Consider the following 20713-nt stretch of genomic DNA (forward strand, 5'->3'; position numbering starts at 1 on the left):
AATATAATCCGAATAACTGCATCAACTTGATTACTGCCTCCATCTGTCAACACCTTACTAATGAAACAGTAAATAAAGCATTCCTTTTCCACATCCAGAAATATTAGAGAATATGGTGGATCTTTGTGGGAGGTCTCTCTAGAATTGGCCTAGAGGTTTTCTCTCAAATAGAGAACATACTCATCCCTCTCTCTTGCTCTTGCAGGCTGCCGCAGCCCATGCTTAGTGACTTTTTTTCACATGCAGCTGCCTGGGAATGTTATACTGCTCCACATTCTGCATGTGTCCTCTCCAAGGAGAAAGCTCTTGGAATAGCTCACCATGTTTTCCTGGGATAGTGGAAGTTTAGGTTTTGTTGAGACTCCAACAAGGCCTGAGCACTTAGGAAGGCTGGCCAATTGAAGTAACATTTCAGGTGAGATTTGCAGGAAGAGGAAGAAAGGAGCTTGCCGGGTAGAGCAAAGAGGAGAATGCAGGGGCTAGTGTGGTTAACGCTTTGTTTGGAAAAACTCTCTCTCCTCTCAAAACCCTGATATGTAAACGCCAATGAAGAGAATCTGGTTTGGATCCTTTAGCCAAAGGCATTTTCTTGTGGATGTTTTTCATGGAGAGGCTTCCCTTTTAGCATCTTAAGGCAAGATAAAATTGTAAGGAATATTCTAAGGTAGTCTACTTCTAGGCTGAGTTATATGACTACTTGAAAATGTACCCATAACATGTAGACTTCCAAAGTTATATGACTCTTACTAGTCTCTTATCACTTTCATCTTGATGTGTTGTTGGTAGTACTTTTTACCCCTTTACTCTTCCTGTTGCTGATTATCTAATTGGTATAGCTCAGATTTTTTTTTTTTTTTTTTTTACCTTCCCTTTTCCCTTCTTGTACTTAACTTTGGGCCACTCACCCATCCATCAGAACTTCTAAGAGAGAAGGTAGAAGTCAGTTTCACTTTTTATATAACTGCTTTATTAAATATTTTGATGAGAAAGGACATGAAAATTATTGCATTACTGGATTATAGGAAGTTTTTTCAAGTCTCTGACTCTCATTAATAACCCCCCTTTGTTGCCAGAGATATTCAGTATTCTGTATATTATTGATATATTACTAACAAAAGTCATTTTATTTCATATTTATCTGAGAGTGAGGGTGTGCCAGAAAGAACTTTTTAACCATTTAATTTTTCTTTTTAAACTCATGAATTTTGGGTCTCCCATTTCCTTGGAATTTAGATTCAGAAAGCAGGTAGATAAAATCCTGGATTACTGGTATTTTTGTTTATTTCTACATCTTTCACCTTTTTAAAAATTTTGTGTTGGCATTGAAAGCTGGGATCCTGCAGTGTTATAGGAGCATTTCACATTTCCTCAGCGCTGCCAGGTGGTGGGTAGGAGGTGAGGTCTCAGTTTGAAGGATTGGTTTCCTTTGTGCAGAAGGGGCACCATTAGCCATTACAAAATGAAGCATGTCTGTTCATTTTCTCCTTTCCTTTATGAGCGGTTCAGGCGTGCTGACATTAAATATAAACAATAGAGTAGAATGTGGTCTTTGGCCAGTGGGGGTGAACATACACACTAAAAAATAGGTAAAGGACCTTGATTCATATGTTTATTTTAAATATTTAAGGAAGCATGAGAGAATGAGAAGCCAAAGCTGCTCATATTATAACTAACATATTATTCAGAATGTTACATCAAATTAGAATGTTACAGAAGAAGCTCTTTTTAACTTTCTTCCATTTTATTTGTTCTTACCTTGCCTGTATATACTCCAAGTCAGGAAGAGAAAAATTACCCTGATGTGAGTGACCTAATAGTGAATCTAATCAACTAGCTCCAAAGGATCAAAATATAAGTATATCCAAATGGACAGGGACATTGGTAGGGGAGGTTGACTTTTGTAGAAATAACCAGAATCCCAATGGAGAGGAAAGTGCTAGGCAGACTGTGAGAACACAGGATACTTTCTGTGTGTATTCATATTTACATGAAATTCTTATTTCTCTGTAGGGCCTGCTAGATTGACTTATTAATTATAAATATACTAGAGGCCCAGGGAGTGAAATCGTGTGGCCCCGCCCAACTGCGTGCACCTCACCGTCCCCGCCTTGCCATGCCCCACCTGCCTGCCACCCTGCCCGCCCACCAACTGCCAGCCTTGCTGTGATTAGAGCCTGTGGGCCACAGGGGAGGGACCGGGAGGTGCTCCATGCACTTCATGGTGCCCGGTTGTTTTGGTCATGATGCCTCTTGGCCTTATATTATTATGATTCCCTAATTATATGATGTTGTCCAATATTTTTAAATCAAATTGGTAAATTGGATATATATGTATATACATATAAACATACATAAACATATCTAGTTTTTCTTATATTTAGTAATAAGTTAAATTTTATTTTTAGAGTTAATTTAACTAGCTTATTAGCACCGTATTGTTGAGTCTGGAACATCTCAGAACATGGCAGAAAACTTATTTCCTCTAATTCTACTCGTTTGTAAGAAATCCTGCCATTCACTGATGACATGTTGTTTTTTTTTGTGACCACATTTCTCCTGAAAAACAACAACAACAAATACACAGTAGCCTTTCTAATAAAAAATACCTTTCTGAGTTTCTAAAGCATTTTTAAAAGTTCCAAAGATAATCAAATATCCATAGAAGATTGAAAATGGAGTCTTTGAATTTCCCATTGGGAAATACATTTTTTTCAGAAAAATATTTTCCTAAATATATTTTTCCCTTTTGAAAATCTACTCTGTTCTCTCTCAGATGGTTAAGTGAAGTAGTTTATGTAAAATGAGACTTGAACCATTAACCAGTCTCAAACTGAACTTTGCCTTTGAGGCTTGAAAAGAGTTTCATTTACACTAAGGAAAAAAGTTCTCTCTCTTTTTCTCCCTCCATGGTGGTGGTGATGGTGGTGGTGATGGTGGTGGTGATGGTGGTGGTGATGGTGGTGGTGATGGTGGTGGTGATGGTGGTGGTAGGGTGATGAATGATGAGGTGTATTCTTATTTGGGCCATGGCAGTAAACTTAGAAATTGTAAGTACACACACACACACACACACACACACACACACACACACACTTGAAGTTTACCAAGAACGTGAGCACTCACTACTGCCTGGTTTGGTATAAGCTGAGTGAGCTAAAGGAGCAAGTTCCCTACCTTTGGAATTGCAGTATGGCAGTACTTGTTGGGATAACATTACTTCTAACGTACAGAAAGCGTACTCTAGGAATATCATGGACATAATTACATCTGAAAGTGTTTTGATTAACTTAAGCAATTAACCTAAATTCTCTGACTGCAAAGAAGTCACAAATATCATTTTAACTCTTTCTGTGGGATTATTATTAACTAGAGGCCCAGTGTATGGATTTGTGCATGGATGGGGTCCCTCAGCCTGTCCTGCACCCTCTCGCAATCTGGGACCCCTCGGGGGATGTAGCTGTGCCAAAGTGGCAGGTGGCCAGGGAAGAGCCCCAGCTGGGGCCAGGGCAGCTCTGCTGCGGCTCATCCTGGCCCAGCTGTGCCTGTCACCGCCACCTGGTAGCTGTGCTCGCCAGCGGTGAGCCCGGCTTCCGGCTGAGCAGCGCTCCTGCTGTGGGAGCGCACCGATCACCAGGGGGCAGCTCCTGCGTTGAGCATCTGCCCCCTGGTGGTCAGTGTGCATCATAACGACCAGTCAACTAGTTATTATGGTCATTTGGTCATAATGGTCGCTTAGGCTTTTACATATATATATATATTATATATATATATACACACACATATACATACACACACACAGTGAGGCCTTGACTTACAAGTTTAATTCGTTCCGAGACCGAGCTCATTAAGGAGCTCGTTAAGGAGCTCGTTAACTCAAATTACTCTGTCAACTCAATGCAAAAAATCGGCCGAGAGACAGCCGGTATCTCAAAAAACTCGTTAGTTGGGACACTCATAAGTCAAGGCCCCACTGTATATGTAAATACAGCTTCCTAGAAAACCTAAATTCCTGGAATATCTAATTTTTGAGAAATTAGCTCAGTATTTTACAAACACTTGACTTGTAGAGTAACTCAAGTTTTTAGGTAGTGTTGGAAAACCATCCTTTTATTTACCCACTGTTGGCAATAATAAAGTCTTAAAAGACACAAAGTCTATGGATTTTATATTGTTTTTTAATATGATTAATTTACAAATACATATGTATTTTATACCTTTCAACTGTCTGCAGTCACTTCACACGTGTGAGTTTCTATTGTTTCTTATTGCTTTGTTGCTAGGTAAGTGACATAGCCGGTTGCCATTTTTAGCAGCGTCATGAGGTCATGTCTGTTTCCATGCCAACAGATCCTCTTGGGAGAGTATTTTCAGTAAAAGCCCGGAGGTGGTGACTGCTTTGCAGCTCCAGTGTTGCCAGCGCCTGGTTGAACTATGTAAACAGTGCCTGCTTCTGGTTTACAAATATTCAACGGAGACAAGAGGATCATTCTCAGGCATTGGCACTGACTGGGGTAATTCCAGGTACTTGTATATGTTTCATAGACTCTATACGTTTTATACAAAGTAAAGTCACAAGGCAGTTTGAAATTGAAAGTCTTTTTGTTATTATATGGCTAGGGAAAAAGCTAAAGACTGAAAATTCATGCACACTCTAGTCTACAATATACTTTTAATTTGCACAATCTTTACCTTTAAAGGACCAAACAAACCTAAAGGGGTTAGAAATAAACTACCTGAAAATGATATTATTTGGTTTACATGGTTTTGCTTTCAAAAGCTAAGTAAGAACAATGAAAAATGCTAATAAAATGAACTCCCCCTCCAATAGGGATACTTTTCCATTTAAACTTAAGCCTAATAGTTGAGAAATGCCTTCAGTTTTTAGTTTACTTTTTACTGTTCAGTATGCCTGTACTACTCCCTTCATCACAAAAAAAAATAAGTGGGACTTCTAGGAATATATCCTAAGAAACCCAAAACACCAATCAGAAAGAATATATGCACCACTATGTTCATAGCAGCACAATTTACAATAGCTAAGATCTGGAAACAGACCAAGTGCCCATCAGTAGATGGGTGGATAAAAAAGCTGTGGTACAGCCCTAACCGGTTTGGCTCAGTGGATAGAACGTCGGCCTGCGGACTCAAGGGTCCAGGGTTCGATTCCGGTCAAGGGCATGTACCTTGGTTACGGGCACATCCCCAGTAGGGAGTGTGCATTAGGCAGCTGGTCAATGTTTCTCTCTCATCGTTCTCTCTATCCCTCTCCCTCCCTCTCTGTAAAAAATTCAATAAAATATATTTTTTAAAAAAAGCTGTGGTACATTTTATACCATGAATACAAGCAGCAATAAAAAGGAAGGATCTCTAACCATTTGAGACAGTATGGAGGGACCTGGAGAGTATCATGCTAAGTGAAATAAGTCAATCAGAGAAATATAAGTATCACATGATTTCACTCATATGTGGAATCTAATTAACAAAATAAACTGATGAATGGAGTGGATTTAGAGACATGGAAGCATGGCACAGCATGCAGAATCTCAAAGGGAAGGCAGGGCAGGGTGAGTGGTGGGGAGGTAATCAACCAAAGACCTTATATGCATGTATACATAACCCATGAACGCAGACAGTGGGGTGGTGAGGACTTGGGGTAGGAGACAGGGTTGGGCTGCAGGGGGTCAAAGGGGGTAAAAGGGGACATATGTAATACTTTCAACACTAAAGATTTGTAAAATAAATAAAAGCTGCAGAAAAACACACAAAAAACAAAAGCATACAAATCAGTGGGATAAAAATTTGATAAATTCTATTTAAAACTTGAATTTTTATAAATATTATCCTGTTAAAATAGGTAGTTTCCAAAAGCATAAAAATAATATTGTTATTAAGCTGCAAAACACACAGAGTAAATAAGAAATACATTTTTGCACCACAAGACAATCATAGTTCCCATTAGAATTAAAGAAGAATATGACTTTATTTTTAGTACTAGATACCCAGTACATGGATTCGTGCACCAGAGGGGTCCCTCAGCCTGGCCTTTGGGATTGAGCTGAAACCGGCTCTCTGACATCCCCTGAGGGGTCCCAGGTTGTGAGAGGGCGCAGGCCAGGCTGAGGAGGCTGGGGAGGAATGCAGGAGGTTGGCCAGTCGGGGAGGGACTGTGGGAGGGCTCCAGGGCATGTCTGGCCCATCTTGTTCAGTCCCGATTGGTGGGACCCCAGTAGCAAGCTAACCTACCAATTGGAGTGTCTTCCCCCTGATGGTCAGTGCACATCATAGTGAGCGGTTGAGTGGCCTTAGGATATCATTAACATATTACACTTTGATTGGTTGAACGGCTGACCAGACAACTGGGCACTTAGCATATTAGGCTTTTATTATATAGGATATGTAAGTTGTAATCCTATTCAGGATAGAAAAGAGTAAACCATGACTTTGAAAAACTAAGTGATTTTTTAATTGATTTTTAGAGAGAGAGGAAGGGAGAGAGAGAGAGAAGGAGAAAAAGGGAGAAAGAGGGAGAGAGAGGGAGGGAGAGAGAGAGAGAGAGAGAGAGAGAGAGAGAGAGAGAGAGAGGTAAGAGCAATATCAATTGGCTATCTCTTGCACACCCCTTACCAGGGATGGAGTTTACAACCCAGGTATGTGCCCTGAGTGGGAATTGAACTGGCAACCCTTCAGTGCACAGAACGATGCCCAACCAACTGAGCCACACTGGTCAGGGCTATATTTGCCTAATGTAATCTGTAAAATTAAAAGAGAATAAAATAGAGCTAACATAATTAAGGTTTATGACTATGTTTTTCTTGACCACAGATCTGTAGGATATTTCTGAATAATCTTTAAAGAGTGTATGACACCCACTCTATGGAAGAGAGTGGCCTTCAGCCTTCGTCTCAGTAAAGCAATAATTGAATAGACACATCAAGTGAAAGCCATTTCTCAGAGTTGGACTCATAACTAACCAGACAGAACTGATATATAAATCCACAATGCTCGTATATGGCAGAGGTGGGACTTGAAACTAGGACTTCCCTCCGAAAATCAAAGTTAAAACTGCAGGATAATGCATGCCCACTAGGATCGCTATTATAAAAAATGCAAAATAGTAAGTGTTGGTGAGGATATTGAGAAGTTAGAACCCTCATGCATTGCTGGTTCACAATGATGTGGCAGCTATGGAAAATAATTATGCATTCCTAAAAAAGTTAAATATAGAATTACCATGTGCCCTAGCAATTCTACTCCTAAGTATATACCTCAAGGAATTGAAAACAAGGACTTAAACAGATATTCATAGCAACATTATTCATAATAGCCAAAAGGTGAAACAAGCCAAGTGCCCATCAATAGATGAATGGATAAATAAAATTTAGTAGGTACATACAATGGAACATTATTCAGCCTATATAAGAAGGAATGGAATTCTGATACATGCTACAATCGGGATGAACCTCGAAAGCATGCTAAGTGAGGTAAGCCGTAAAGGAACAAATATAATGTGATTCTACCTATATGATGTATGTAGACAAATTCATAGAGACAGAAAGCAGAGTAGATGTTACCAGAAGCTGGAAGGAAGAGGAAATGGGGATTTAGTGTTTAATGGGTACAGTTTCTGTTTGGGATGATGAAAAAGTCCTGAACTGAATAGTAGTGATGATTACACAACCATTGTGAATGCACTTAATGCACTGAATTGTATACTTGGTAAAAATAGTGTTTCGTCTTATATATATTTTACCACATTAAAAAAATTAAACAAAAAAATGCAGGGTAAATATTGTGATGAACTTTACCTTTTGTTCCCAAACCAGGAAGCTGAGTTTATTCTGGGGGTATCATGAATCCTGGTCTTATTCCAGGAAAATATCAGAAGGGTGGTGTAGTTTAAATACTCAAGGCTACCAGTCTTGAAATGCTTCATGTTCTTGCCCTGACCGGGTGCTCGGTTGGTTAGAGCACCATCCCATACACCAAGGTTGCAGGTTTGATCTTCGGTCAGGGCACACACAAGAAGCAACCAATGAATGCATGAATTGGTGGAACAACAAATTATTGTTTATATCTCCCTCCCTTTCTTTCTCTCTCTAAAATAAATTTTAAAAAAAGAAGAAATGCTTTGTGTTCTAGAGATTGTCCTTGGTCAGCAATAAGTTGATACATGACAGACTGACCAATTCTACATCAAGGAAGAATTAGATAAATGTATATTTTATGTCTACATGCTGGATTGGTGAATGTGTGCAGACGTAGCCTCAGAGATGAGTTAGGTTATGTATGTGAAGCAAGTAGGGTAGCATAAGGTATTTCTCCTTGGTACAAATTAGCTACAAGTTAGTTATTTTTGTACATCAAGAATAAATTAGAATAAAAACAAAGCTATAAACCTTTCATATTTTTGCTGCTTTAACACTGACTTTTTAGATATAGTCTATAAATCTACTTCATAGTGATTATTCTTTCTTTTAAAAAATAAATTTTATTATTTAACTTCATTACAAAGAATATTTACATATAATCTTTGATGTTCAGTTAGCATGGGATCTCCCAAGAGCTATTAATGGTGATATTAAGGCAAATAATCCAGTGTTTCCCTGTAATGCTTTAAAATATTCCACAGCATTTGCTTTAGGGAAGCAAAGAGTTTCTTCCAGTGTGATTTCATATGCCTTTTTGAGTTCGTACTGAACCTCTTTTTTTCTTAAAAAGTTTCATTTTAGCTTCTTTTTGTTTCAGTTAAAAAGCTTAGTACAGCTGGTGTGGCTCAGTGGTTGAGCGTTGACCTATGAGCGAGGAGATCACGATTCAATTCCCTATGAGGGCACATGCCTGGATTGCAGCTCAATCACCAATAGGGGGTGTGCAGGAGGCAACTCATCAATGATTCTCTCTCATCGTTGATGTTTATATTTCTCCCTTTCCCTTCCTCTCTGAAATCAATAAAAAAATATTTTTTAAAAAAGTTTAGGTTTGTGGATGTGTAATAGTTTTCTATTTTCTAGATTATATTTCATATTTCTGGGGGGAAAAGAGCATAATCATTGTAGTCATTAGATTTAAAATTGGGATTCCTAGAGAGAAATTACAATATAATATAGTTGCTAGGAGCACTGATTCTAGAACTAGCCCATATGGATTTTAATCCTGGCTACACCACTTATTAGCTGTGTGACTGTGGGCAAGCCATTTGACCCATGAGTGCTTTAGTGTATTATCTATAAAATAGAACCTACAATAATATCTACTATATAGAATTGTGATGAGAACTGGTTAACATTGTAAAACAATTTTAATAGTACTGGGCACATAGAGAACACTATTTCAGTATTAAATAGTGTTAAATAAAATAGTATAAGTTAGCTGTAACCAGGATTTTGTATTTTTGTTTTTCATCTGTGAAATGGAGAGATCTTTAACTCAAAAGGATATGTGAATGTTATTGTAATGTCAATATTACCTATTACTTGGAAATTCTTCAAAAGAAGGTTGGTAGAAATTACTGTTTACTCTGGTAATTAGCAATGTAATCAGAATGCATTTTGAATAGAAGATAAAATAACTCTCAACTAATACATATAGTAGATTTTCATAAAACACTTTTTTTCACCTTTGTCTTAGAAAGTTTACCTTTTTCATGAAAGAAAATATCAGATTAATCATGTGACTCCACTAGCTCTTGACATAATAATTAATCCATATAAATTACCCATGTGATATTAAGAAAATAATTTGTATACTCTGTGATGTGAGAAATCAATTGTTTTATTATTTATCACCCATTGTGCAATTTTGATTTAATTTGGTTTGTTGTATATTATTTTACTGCTCTATTAATGATTTGAGCAATTATTTATAGTTTGTGATATTAGGTAGTAGATTAGGGGATATTATTAGATAATTCATACAAAAATAATGTTTGTGAATATTATGGAAAATTCTTCCATTTTAAACTAGAATAATAAAAGCGTAATATGCTAATTAGACCGGACAGCCAAACAACCTTCCGGACAAAGCTGGGGCTGCAAGGGCTGAGCCCCTTGCATGAATTTTGTGCTTTGGGCCTCTAGTGCTGTGTTTTCAACCTTCTGGCCCTTTAAATACAGTTCCTCATGTTGTGACCCAACCATAAAATTATTTTCGTTGCTACTTCATAACTGTAATGTTGCTACTGTTATGAATAGTAATGTAAATATCTGATATGCAGGAGGGTCTTAGGCAACCCCTGCGAAAGGGTCATTCGACCGCCAAAGGGGTCGCAACCCACAGGTTGAGAACCACTGCTCTAGTGAGTTTATATTCTTCTATAAAATTCATATCACACAGCTATGAATGTAATTTTCTATTGATATACAGGTATAGTGGTTACCAACATTATTTAATATAGAATAGGTAATTGATAGTACTCTTAGCCCTCAATTTCTTCATATATCTATGGAAGTTTTAGACTGTTGCTAAAAGGTTCTAATGTCAAGTGAAGAAAATAAAATAAATGATTGGATGCTCTACCATTGTTTATTTTCTCAAGACCACAGCTAATTAAAAATCTATGGCTACTTTTGCTCTTAAAAATTCCTCATAGATGTCTTTGTCCAGACTTTATAGCAGGGGTGGGGAAACTTTTTTCTGCCAATGGTCATTTGGATATTTATAACATCATTCATGGGCCAGACAAAATTATCAACTTAAAAATTAGCTGGCAATATTTGGTCAAACATTTCACTAACTCTCCTCTAATGCCCTGGCAGGGCCAGACCAAATGATTTTGTGGGCCTTACATGGCCCACAGGCCGGACGTCCCCCACCCCCGCTTTATAACATGCCCTTCTCATCACCGGGACTTACACTTTCAGTAGTGATGTTGATTTGCATTTGCTCATGTGGATTTCCTAGTTCATTTCTCTCTAGACATATAGATTGAGCTGGCCTAATGCTAATCAGAGTTTCTCCAGAGAAAAACATATTATACAGGTGCACACTCTTATTTGTAATTCCTAATCCGAAGTCTCTGAAAACAAACAAAAAAGTAACCTATTTATTGGCAAATCTGAGCTGAAATGGCATGAAATTATTTGTAGTATTCCTCTGATTTATTGTGAATATTTACACATTTCACAATGGCTTGTTTACAGGATGCTGCCTCAAAGCCCTGATGGAGATGGTATACAGGGTGGGGCAAAAGTAGCTTTAGAATTGTATGTGAAACACAACTTATTCCTGTATTATTATTAATTATTGTATTATTTTCCATATGAACAACTGTAAAACTACTTTTGCCACACCCTGTATATAGTATCTACACTAATAGTAGACAAACATGGTAATTGACCATACCTTCGATATGCTTCCCAATGGCTAATCAGGGTGATATGCAAATTAACTGCCAACAAAGATGGCTGTTAATTTGCATACATAGGCACAATGCTATGAGGCGAAAGGGGAAGGATGGAAGAAGCCACCTGCCACTGACAATGATCAGAAACCCAGGTGGCAGCCAAGAGCCGGGGGGCAGGTGATGGGAGAACTGGGCCGCCTTTGCCCGCCCCCCAGCCAGTGATCAGAGAAGCCGGGCATCGGTGATCGGTGATTGGAGAAGACCCAGAAGCCAGGCTGTGTTGCTGCCCAGGGACCCGATCCGGCCCTGCATCGGGAAGCGGGAGGCAGCTCTTCACCTGGAGGCTTAAGCCCAAGGTGGGAGGCACCATTTTCTATATGGAAAGGCAGGGGGCGTGGCTAAGCACAAGGTGGTGCCATGTTTGCATACGGAGAGGGGGTGTGGCTCAGAGCGGGTCGGTCCCATGTATGGAGAGGCAGGGGTGTGGCTCAGAGCAGGGCGGCTCTATGTCCGGAGAAACTGGTGCTGAGGCCGGGTGTTCACCTCAGGATGCGAGCTGCGGGAAAGGAGCATGAGGTGGAGGAGGTGCGGCTTCAGGCAAGTGAAGGAAAAGGGCAGGTCGCCCAGCCACAATGCCGTTCCTCAGCAGTGCTAAGTATGTCCTACTGCAGTTTAGGCCTGCTTCCCGCTGGCAAGTGGACATCCCCCAAGGGCCGGGCTGCCAGAGGGATGTCTGATTGCCATCTTAGGCCCAATCCCCCGGGGAGCGGGCCTAAGCCAGCAGGTGGTCATCCCCTGAGGGGTCCCAGACTGCGAGAGGGCATAGGCTGGGCTGAGGAACCCCCCTCCCCACCGAGTGCACAAATTTTTGTGCACCGAACCCCTAGTCTAATAATAATAAAAGGCTAATATGCACATTGGCTGAACAGCAGAATGGCCGGTTTCTATGATGCACACTGGCCACCAGGGGTCAGGCACTCAATGCAGGAGCTGTCCCTTGGTGGTCAGTGCACTTCCATATGGGGAATGCCACTCAGCCAGAACCTGGATAATGGCTGGCCAGCACAGTGGTGGTGGCAGGAACCTCTCCCACCTCTGTAGCAGCACTAAGAATGTCCAACTATCAGCTTAGATCTGATCCCTTGGGGGCCTAAGCCTTTAGTTGGACATCCCCCGAGGGCTCCCTGGCTTCCAGAAGGATGTCTGACTGCAAGCTTAGGCCTGATCCCCGGGAGAGTGGGCCTAAGTCGACAGGTGGACATCCCTCAAGGGGTTCTGTATTATGATGGTCGCAGGCCAGGCTGAGGGACCCTCTCCCTTAGTGCAAAAATTTTTGTGCACCGGGCCTCTAGTATACACTATATTGTCCTAAAATTCTGCAAAATTCATGTATTCTGAAATACATTTGGCTGCAAAAGTTGCATGTGATTTGTAATGATGATTATTTTTGATATTCTGTAATTGTAAACACTTTGCAATTAGAAATATAAGATTTATAATCTAGTTATGACTGTTAATCTTCAATTTTTAGTTATAGATTACCTATAGTCATAATACATCAATGAAATATTATTAAATTATAATCAACCAGAGGCCCAGTGCACAAAAATTTGTGCACTTGGTGGGGGGGGGGTGGTTCACTAGCCCGGCCTATGCCCTCTCGCAGTCTGGGACCCCTTGGGGGATGACCACATGATGGCTTAGGCCCGCTCCCCAGGGGATTGGGCCTAAGCCTAAGATGGCAGTCAGACATCTCTCTGGAAGACTGGGAGCCCTAGAGGGATGTCCACTTGCCAGTGGGGAGCAGGCCTAAGCTGCAGTAGGACATCCTTAGTGCTGCGGAGGAGGCGGGAGAGGCTCCCACTACCACCACTGTACTGGCAGCCATCAACCTGGCTTGTGGCTTAGCAGAGCTCCCCCTGTGGGAGCGCACTGACCACCAGGGGGCAGCTCCTGCATTAAGTGTCTGCCCCCTGGTGGTAAGTGTGTGTCATAGTGACCAGTCATTCCCAGTTGTTCTGCTGTTAGGGTCAACTTGCATATTACCCTTTTATTATATAGGATAGAGGCCTGGTGCATGGTTGGGGTCCGGCTGGTTTGCCCTGAAAGGTGTCCTGGATCAGGGTGTGGGTCCTGCTGGGATGCTTAGCCAGCCTGGGTGAGGGGCTAATGGCTGTTTTCAGGCTGGCCACAGCCCCTTCAGTGTGGGGATCCCCACTGGGGTGCCTGGCTAGCCTGGGTGAGGGGCTGAGGGCCATTTTCAGGCTGGCCACACACCCTTCAGGGAGGGGGGTCCTGCTGTGGTGCCTGGCCAGTCTGGTTGAGGGGTTGATGGCTGTTTGCAGGCTGGCCAAGCCCCCCTGCAGGGACCCTCACACCATGGGAGTGTGGCCAGCCTGGGTGAGGGGCTGAGGACTGTTTTCAGGCTTGCCACACCCCCTTCAGGGTGGGAGGTCCCTGATGGGGTGCCTGGCCAGCCTGGGTAAGGGGCTGATGGCTGTTTTCTGGCTGGCCAAGCCCCCCAGCGGGGACCTTCACCCCATGAGGATTTGGCCAGCCTGGGTGAGGAGCTGATGGCTGTTTTCTGGCTGGCCAGGCCCCCCGGCCACCCAAGCTCCCAGTGGAGGCTGGCTGGAAGCAGGTATCTGGGATTTACTTAGCTTCTATAATTGAAGGCCATAGCCAGCCAGGGCAGGCGGGAAGCTTGGCTTCCTCCATTGCTGGGGCAACCAAGCCTCCTGCTTGCTCCAGCTCCATGGCTTCCGGCCACCATCTTGGTTGGGCTAATTTGCATATACTCTGATTGGCTGTTCGGCGTGGCTTGGGGCATAGCAGAGGTGCAGTCAATTTTCATGTTTCTCTTTTATTAGATTAGATGGTTCCAATATCCTTGAAACAAATAATTTTTGGTATTATGGCTAGCAAGATTCTCATATCACATTTTCTTTTTTTTTTAATCCTCACCTGAGGATATTTTTCCATTGATTTTTAGAGAGTAGAAGAGAAAGGGAAAGACCAGGAGAAATTTCAATGTGAGAGAAACACATTGATTGGTTGCCTCTTGCATGAACCCTGACCAGGGCTATGGCCACGGAGGAGCCTGTAACCGAGGTGTGTGCCCTTGATCAGAATCGAACCCATGACCTTTCAGTCCACAGGCCAATGCTCTATCCATTGAGCCAAACCGGATATGGTTCATATCACATGTTTTTAAGAAATAGTTGACTGGCTCCACACATTATTTACAAAGATTAAGAATGTATTTCAAATTAACATGAGCCACATACATAATTTTCTCGCATGTGAGTGCGTGGCTCTTTATGGGATGTCTTGGGATGCTAAGATCATATGTTGCTGCTCTATTCAGCCTTTTGGGTGAAGCTTTATGACCCTCTCCCCATGTCCCCTCTTCAATATAGGAGAATAAATCTTTTTATGTGGAATGCATAGTTTTTATAGTATAATTTCTCATGTAGGATATATAAATTACGAGCCACCTAACACGCCAGTGAGTGATGTTAATACTAATTTTCTTGTAAAAGTCTAATTTTTAACTATTATTTTTAGGTATTTACTACCAGGATGTACACAATTCTTCATGAGATCACCAGTCTACAACTTGAAATACAGTTCACCTGGAATGACTCGCTCCAATGTTTTGTTTACATCCAGATATGGCCATTTGTGAAACAGAAGGGAAAATTGCCATGGGTTATGCATTATAGCAATTCATTGCCCCCCTAATGTAAACATGCAAAGAAAGCAACCGTTAAGTGCTGTTTTATGTATATATGACATATATATGTGTGAAATATATGCACACATCACTCAAATAATATATTTATTATATAAAAGAATTAGAAAACTTGGATAGAAGACTTAACCTTTCTGTAAATGTAATAAACCATGTTAATATTGTTTACACAATATGTGAATGTCTAGAATTTGCTAGGTTTATAATTAATACCTTCCTACTAGAAATGGTATTTTTGCTGCAGAGAATATGAAACAGAACTGATCTTGGAGATCTCACTACAGTGTTAAATTATTTTCTAGATAACATGCCTTTAACTTGAATAAGCTCTAGTAGTGTAATACCTTATTCTCTTACATATATAGTAGCCATATAAAATGAAGAAAAATTAGAAGCCTGGTATTGCTTTGATGATAGGATTAAGTATAAAACGGGTTTATCATGACTATAGCACACTGTAAAATACTATAAAAATTTCAACTTGATTCTTCAACATTTTGTTCCTCTATGTGGAAATTTAGCTACTTATGATAATGTAAATTTTCAGTAAGGATCTAGTGAGACCATTTAAATGAAAGACAATCCAGTGAGTTAAGAATAAACAAAACATAAACTAGCTTTTATTTTGACTTTTTATCAGGAGTTACTAGTACATAAAGGAATAGAAAATGATGATAATGACAAAAATCTTTTCAGATGATTTTTGTTATACCACTCATTTTTATTTGGAACGTATATCTCCAATGTGTATACACAGTCAAAAACATTTTCTTCTGTTCTTCAGCAGTAGAAGAGTTGACCTTTGAAACTCATTTCAATGTTAATGTGTCACTTATTTTATATGTCTTTCAATGTTGAGACCAAATTACATTGCAAAGTCTAATACAGTTTCACACTGCACCATAGAAAATAATCTAAAATGTTGCAAATGGAGGATTTTGATTACTGGATATTAGTTGTGGTGTACCCTTAAGGATTTTTAAAAATCAAAATAAAGTATGAAATTTCTTCTAATTCAAAGTTATCCTACCTAATAAAGAGGTGATATGCAAATTGACCATCACTCCAACACACAAGATGGCCACCCCCATGTGGTCAAAGATGGCTGGCAGGGGAGGGCAGTGTGAGCAACCAGGCCAGCAAAGGAGGGCAGTTGGGAGGGACCATGCCTGCAGGGGAGGGCAGTTCGGGGGAACCAGGCCTGCAGGGGAGGGCAGTTGGGGGCAATCGGGCTGGCAGGAGAGCAGTTATGCATCGATCAGGCTGGCAAGGGAGTGGTTAGAGGGTGATCAGGCTGACAGGCAGAAGCAGTTAGGGGCAATCAGGCAGGCAGTCGAGTGGTTGAGAGCCAGCAGTCCTGGATTGTGAGAGGGATGTCTGACTGCCAGTTTAGGCCCAATCCCACCAGAATCGGGCCTAAACAGGCAGTCAGAGATCCCTCGAGGGGTCCCAGATTGGAAAGGGTGCAGGCTGGGCTGAGGGACAAACCCCTCTCTGTGCACGAATTTTGTGCATCAGACCTCTGGTTATGCATAAGTTTCATAGCAGCTTCCATTTCTTGCTTAGAGTTTCAAAAACAATGAGTGAGCTTTCAGTTTTCCATGAAAATATAAACAGTCATTGACATGTCAATCCTTAGAAATTGCAATATTCCCTTTTTAGAAGTTTGTTTAAACTTCTCCCCAAAGTTTTATTTTCTCACAGACACTATTTACAAAATTCATGAGTGTTTTACCTTTTTTTATTATCCTAAAAGCTAATTCCAGTAAATCAAGAAATGGCCCAAAGCAGAAGGCGAACTGAGAGAGGCAAACTAGCCTGTTTTAATTCACAAGCTGGATAATTGGCAACCCCAAGGTGTAAGTTAGATATACTTTGCTTTTAAAGCCATATTTTATGACTGGGTTAGTAGTCTGTTCTTGGAATTATTGCTAGCTACTTCATTGCTTATGACTACCTAACATCTATATTCCAATAGATACTTTTTCTTGCTAGATGTATCCCAAAGAATAATTTTTTAATTATCTTTGTGTAAAAAGAGAATAAGGATGTCAGGAGAAGGAAATTACTGTGTAACCCCAAGTGTTTATGACTCAATTTTGTAAGTTCTTAAACATGTGTTACAGATTTCTTAGAATAAATAATGCAAAAAAATAGGGATATTACAAAATCATTATAAGAATAATCACCAAGTAGCTGTTTTCAAGGAGTATTTTTAGTCATTTCTCTTTTAAATTCATGATGTGTCCATGAATGAGACACAATTTCAGGTGTCTGGTATATAATATCAACACAGTTTGTTGGCCACTCACTTGTATTGGTTTAAATAAAAGTGGTTAATTTGCTAGAGCGAGTGCTTTGGAACTTTTGTCCTCAGTTGCACAGGAGTGCAATTTTTATTTAAGACAAAAAAAGAATGTCCAACATGGAGATGTACCCTCTCCCCCTAGGAAACACACACACACTTATAATTTTTAAAACTAAGAGTAAATTTAATATATGAAATGACCCAACTAACTGATGAACACATTTCATTTCGGTAACTACTTAAGTCCTTTTTTGAGCACAAGAATTTCATTGCCCACATTTGCCTATTTATATTGATCTAGTTTGAGATGATGAAGTTGTGAAAAAAGCCACGTACTCATTATGTATATATACCACCTGGTATGCAGTGGTCTATGATAGCTGTCCTGTTTATTCCCTTTTGCGAAACTAAGAAGAGAAGATACGCTAATAAGCCATGGAAGTCTCTAGAGGCCATATAAATGTTTTAGAGGTAAAACATATTTTATAGTGTTTATTATAATTTTTTATTAATGGGGTTAAATATATCAGTATAAATGATAGTATGGGTCTGACGCTCTCTCCTAGGAGAGAAAAATCCAGAAGCTATTCAATTTTACCAGGAGTTTCTATTAGTGAATTTTATTTAGTTATGATGAAAGCATATGGTTATTTTGTTATTAAGAAAATATCCATGATTGTTCTGTAAATCTAGGGATGGAATGCTTTCCAGAAATGTATATGATTGGAATAATTTCCAGAATTGTATAAAAAGCAATCATTTTATTTTAAATCATTTATATTTTAAATCAGTTTTATATTCAGATTACTTTTCATTTGTATACTCCAGCATTGTAGATTAGTTGCTATTTGCAATCTGTAGGAGGAAATCATTATGATTATTTTTACTAGTAAAACAAATTTTATTTTACTATCATTTATTTACCTTGTATGTATAAAAATGAAGTTATAACAGAATCAGATACGGTAATGGCAGCAGTAGCCTCTGACTATAACATGGTTGAATAACACTAGTTAAAAGATGCAAAGATATTTATACATTTTTGTAGATTTAAATACACAAGCATTTCTATTAATTCCTCTCCCCTAAAACTAAAATGAACCAAACTCAAATGACCCCAACCTTCTATATAGCTAGATGACAGTGGGTTCCAGACATTAAGAAAAATATTTCATCCTCATTCTTTTTAATTTGAAAAGTGCGTGATTATAGAATTTTGTTATCCAAATGGAAATATCAGATGCTTTCATGTAAATTAATCCAAATGTTTTCTTCTTTAGCCTGCCAAAGCCATTTTGTTTAAAAATTCTCTTGAAATCTAAACATACACATTACATGACCTTTTAAAAAGTACCAAAAATTAATAGTTGCATAAATGGTATTATTTCTAGTTTTCTATAAAGCAGTGATTCATTCAAAATGTATATTCTTTAAAATATAATAGCAGATACTTTGAGAAGAATGACAAAATGCTTTTCTGTTCTATTCCCTACTGCTGCTTTACATTTTGAATCTTAGTTAATTTGATTATAAGGGTTAAACAATAAAAATGTGACCACAATTAATGTATTTCTGTGACTTGAAAATTTGCTTTCCTCTTTAAATTGAGACATTACATTTTTCAATAACTGAATTAGTTATTTACATATTTTGGGCTAATATTACTTTTGAATAGATTTAAAATGTAGAAATATATGATCAATATTTTATTCCTTACACTGTCCTCCCTTCCTCTCTCCCTCCCTCCCTCTCTCCCTCCCTTCCTTTCTCCCTCCCTTCCTTTATTTCCCTTTCTTTTTTTCTTAAACTTTAAGTTCTCTTTAAGGTTTTGAGGTATGGATAAAGTCAAGAAAAGAAAAATCCTCAGTGACAATAAAAGATTATGTGTCACTGGATCTAGTTCAGTTTGCTGAGATTTTTAGGAATCAGGTTGAAGTCTCTAGGCCTAAAAAGCATTACTTGTCTGGACCCATGTGAACCAAGGTTATTAGCTATAGTCTTGAAACCAAAAATTGGTATATTAAAACTTATTTCACACTTTGAGATTGCTATCGTGTGTGTGTGTGTGTGTGTGTGTGTGTGTGTGTGTGTGTGTGTGTTTGCTTTGTCATAAATGGGTATATGGCATATTGAAGGAAACTATTCAGGTAACACATTCTGCATTAACTGGGCTCTATTATCCAAGAATTGCAAAATAAAGCTTTAATTTCCCCCACAAACTAACTTTAAATCTGCTGGTAAAGTCATCATTCAATAGACCAATATTTTCCAAATTAGTAAGAAAACTTACCTTACAAAAGTAGTCAGATAATGCCGATATTTCTCTTTCAAAGGCTAACAATGACAGGACAGTTCTTGGTCTAGAGCTGGTCAGTTCATACAGGAACTAATGCACTTTCTACAGCATTGAATATTCATAGCTTTGCTGAAGATTCTGGGCTTGGAGATTAACTTGAAAGCTATCCATTTGCTACCATGAATCATGGCTCAAATTATCCTCATGTGCTTTACTACCTGTATATAAATGCAAATGCTGTTACAGAAAATATGCTTGAAATGTCTACACAATGTGCAATTAGTGTGGCCTTGCCATGCTTCAGCATGTGCTATCTGTATGGTGAACTTATTTCAATTACTCAGATATGTTACTATAATAAAAAATGTTTAACCTAAGAAAGCTATGATATGTCATCAAATGGTTATTGCTGTTTTACACACACACACACACTTTTTAGAAGTAAAAGATAGGCTCTCAATGAAGCATTCAAGATGATGGAATATATTTTCACAGTAATTTTCTTCTGCTGTACAGACTGCAATAGCACTATGGGGATAGCTTTACCTGCTATTAAAGTCAGGTCGAGTAAACAAAATTGGTATCAATTCCTTACTTTGCTGGAAGATACACATTTCTAAAATTTAGAAATGACACTTTTATATCTTTCTAGTATCATTGATTACAAAAGTATTACTAATCTGAATAGATTTATGTCAGCATCTCAGCTATCAAGTTCATTTTGGGATGAATTTGTAATTTTAATTTTGTTAAAATATCATATAAGAATCATATACTAGTCTTATTGCCATTTATAACATTGCTCTTTAAGATGCTTATATATGAAGAAATTAGAATATTTTTACTTTAAAGAAAGAAAGCACTTTGCATAAAAATTCTATCATGGTACGAACTTTAAAGCATGTATTTTTAAAACTGTTGCTATTTTTATAAAGTAAAAATATTCGGGAAGTCCTTTGGGACTTGCCCGCCTGGTCCCCCAATATTGCAAAATAAAAAAAATAAATAAATAAA

General features: G+C 39.0%; 1 protein-coding gene across 6 annotated transcripts in view; it reads left to right on the plus strand.

Moving 5' to 3' along the window:
• Positions 1–20080, plus strand: part of TTLL7 (tubulin tyrosine ligase like 7) — a 141203-nt gene extending 121123 nt beyond the window's left edge. For 4 of the 6 annotated variants that reach the window (XM_059689057.1, XM_059689055.1, XM_059689056.1 and 1 more), the window contains 2 exons: positions 4348–4521; positions 14909–20080. In XM_059689057.1, the coding sequence (XP_059545040.1) occupies positions 4348–4521; positions 14909–15029 (295 nt within the window). In that variant the 3' untranslated portion in view covers positions 15030–20080. Of the gene's footprint in view, positions 1–4347; positions 4522–9415; positions 9495–14908 lie in introns of all 6 variants that reach the window. The other 2 variants (XR_009451954.1, XM_059689058.1) reach the window with 2 other exon arrangements.
• Positions 20081–20713: the final 633 nt, after the last annotated feature.

The sequence above is a fragment of the Myotis daubentonii genome, chromosome 3 (genome assembly GCF_963259705.1).
Source record: "Myotis daubentonii chromosome 3, mMyoDau2.1, whole genome shotgun sequence".
Taxonomy (NCBI): Eukaryota; Metazoa; Chordata; class Mammalia; order Chiroptera; family Vespertilionidae; genus Myotis; species Myotis daubentonii.